General features: G+C 35.3%; 1 protein-coding gene across 1 annotated transcript; it reads right to left on the reverse strand.

Moving 5' to 3' along the window:
* On the reverse strand, nucleotides 1-892 carry LOC143550608 (NAC domain-containing protein 58-like). The gene is made up of 3 exons (XM_077041227.1): nucleotides 661-892; nucleotides 132-424; nucleotides 1-45 (listed from the first exon to the last, which is right to left on the reverse strand). Exons 1-3 carry the CDS (start codon nucleotides 890-892, stop codon nucleotides 1-3), a joined length of 570 nt encoding a protein of 189 aa, XP_076897342.1.
* Between the last annotated feature and the right edge of the window lie 1,714 nt (nucleotides 893-2,606).

Raw genomic sequence — 2,606 nt, forward strand, 5'->3', positions numbered from 1 at the left:
TCATCTTCCAGTTTTACAGATTTTACAGAGAACATAATCATCAAGCTGCAACAAAAACATGATCAAAGTTTCAATCATTTCTTAAATTAAGTACACAAATCGATCGTTAGGTGACAAAAAAGGAAATGAACCTTCATGCCATTCGCATCCAACCGCTGTCTTTCATAACCATTGGCAACATCATACTCATGCATCAGCCAAGCGGTTTTAGTCGAGTTTTGATCAGGGCGTCCTTCATGATAAGAAAATCCCGTTTTGACACCAAGAATATTGCCCCCATTGTCCTTGATAACCTTGTCAAGACCCAAGATGGCTTTCCAATAACCAGGACCAGCGTCTTGTCTAGTACTTATACCAACGCAATCCTTCCTCTCCCTCGATGAGAAAAAGTACCATACGCCTTTGTCGGCTTCAGGGTAATTTGCTGTTTACAATATAACATCTAACTAGATCAAATTAAGGCAACCGATAATTCTGATAATCAAAATATAATGAATGGAAACTCAAAACAATTATTATTATTATTTTATTCATTAACTAACAACAAAATTGATCAAACATACAAGATCATTATTGCATTAATATTAGCTAGTAGAAGAAAATCAAGAAATAATAACAAACGTAATGGCGATTGAATTCAAAGTATATAATGATACATACCTGCAAGATCTTTTGGATGAGTGTCGTAAGCGTTTGCTTCGGAAATGTTGCTTCTGGGAAGGAGCTCATTGTTGATCTTTTTGAGGAGGAAATGTATCATGAGTTGTTGGTCTGTTGGAAGGAATCGATACCCAGCTGGTAGAGAAGCAAGGTACTTAACTACCAGCCGTTGAAGCTCTTCCATTAATGGCGTCATTTGAAGTGTGTGGTTGTTATCGGTAACAGATTTCATGGCGGGAGTGGTATTATAGTAATGAGATGACTGGGTTTCTTGAAATGATAGCAGAGAATCAATTGTATATATAGTGGTCTGGAAGTTTCTGAATTTCGTTATATAATATAACCGAATAACGGCAACAAGTTAACATCTAAATTTATTAATAGTATCTATTTACCAATATTATTATTACTACTTGTTTTTTAACTGCAATAATTTTAGCGACTGGCAGGTCGATAAAACTATATTAGCAACGACTTGTAATCCCGAACCTAAAACCCGAGAAACAAACTTGATGCTATTGGCACACAGAAAAATTAATGAACATAATTTTAACATATTAAGTGACAAAGAGTTGTTATTTTTAGAAAAAATAGTTTTAAAATGCATGCATTCTATTCCAAACATTCGAACAAACACTTGCATAAAATTTTAAGTTGGGAAAATGTAAGGCCCTGTTTCCGTGCCCTACATTTGATCGTTGGATTTACTTATAAACAAAGTTCTTACAAATCAGAGTTAATTAAAACCTTTTGCGAAACATAAACATCAATCATTTATTACAAAGCATTCGATCTTTCATTTAAAACCATAACATAAAACATCATTTTTAAAACATCTTTTGTTCTATCTTCATATGTCAGCCGTTCACTCCATGCCATGTGTCATCCTCATGCCGTCTCGATAAACATATATACCTGCATGCATACTAAAAGTCAGTTACGCTGAGTGAGTTCTATTTAATCAGGCAACATACAATTTATTCTTATATACTTTTACACGTATCTGAAGACACATATTAATACTGTAACCCTGTATAAATATCCATAAGAGGAACATCATTATTTATTAAAAGGACCATGGCTATTGCCCATGCTATATATTTTCCATAGAATGACACTCTGTATAAATTCTCCATAGAAGGACACTCTACATACTTCCATAGAAGGAACATCCTATGTATTTCCATAGAAGGAACTCTATGTTTTTCATGTAAGGAACACTATGCTTTCCATTTAAGGAACACTATACTTTCTATTAAAGGAACACTATATATTTTATCCGTAAAGGGAACTCTATGTATAAGTTATTATTTAATATCCATATAAGGAAATCATCACTAATCTTGGCAATACATGCAATATCCGAAGATCGTTCACGTATCGACAATCTATTAGCATCACATACATACATCATTCATACATCATTTATATCAATCATATCTTTAACTACCACCTGACGGTACATGCAATATCCGAAGATCGTTCACGCACCGTCAAGCAATCAGTCGTGTCTATAACATATATCATACATGGCATACACTTACCATTTAAGGTAAGTGTATTAACTGTCACATCGAGTATGCACACAGCCCCGAAAACATAACAAGGAAATGGGGCTAGAAACTCACATAAACTCGGTTACTTCTTCCGTTAATGGTTATTCTTTCTTGAGCTGTGCACAACTAACTGTATAACAATTACACGTATCAATTATCTATCGCTACTCAGAACGTGTCTCTAATCTATTTATAACCCTCAACAAACGGGGGTCCGGGGGCAGCGCCCCTGGAAGTGGGGTCTAGGGGCGGCAGCCCCTAGCAGGGTCCAATGGGCAAAGCCCCTGGCTGGGGTCGAGCTGTCAGGTCAGTTTGGAAAATTTTTATTTTCATTAACTGTCTTAACACATTTTCCATTAGGATTTTAACTTATTTTCTAATTTGTTAACT

This window comes from Bidens hawaiensis, unplaced genomic scaffold, assembly GCF_021521415.1.
Source record: "Bidens hawaiensis isolate Kalapana, Puna unplaced genomic scaffold, B.hawaiensis_p1.1 tig00016116_1, whole genome shotgun sequence".
Taxonomy (NCBI): domain Eukaryota; kingdom Viridiplantae; phylum Streptophyta; class Magnoliopsida; order Asterales; family Asteraceae; genus Bidens; species Bidens hawaiensis.

Bases quoted from the DNA above. Each gene is read 5' to 3' on its own strand.
- LOC143550608 (XM_077041227.1), bottom strand. From the start codon at position 892: ATGAAATCTGTTACCGATAACAACCACACACTTCAAATGACGCCATTA. The intron at 425-660 runs GTATGTATCATT...TATTGTAAACAG, and splicing joins TCATCCAAAAGATCTTGCAG to CAAATTACCCTGAAGCCGAC. The intron at 46-131 runs GTTCATTTCCTT...TTTTTGTTGCAG, and splicing joins TGGATGCGAATGGCATGAAG to CTTGATGATTATGTTCTCTG.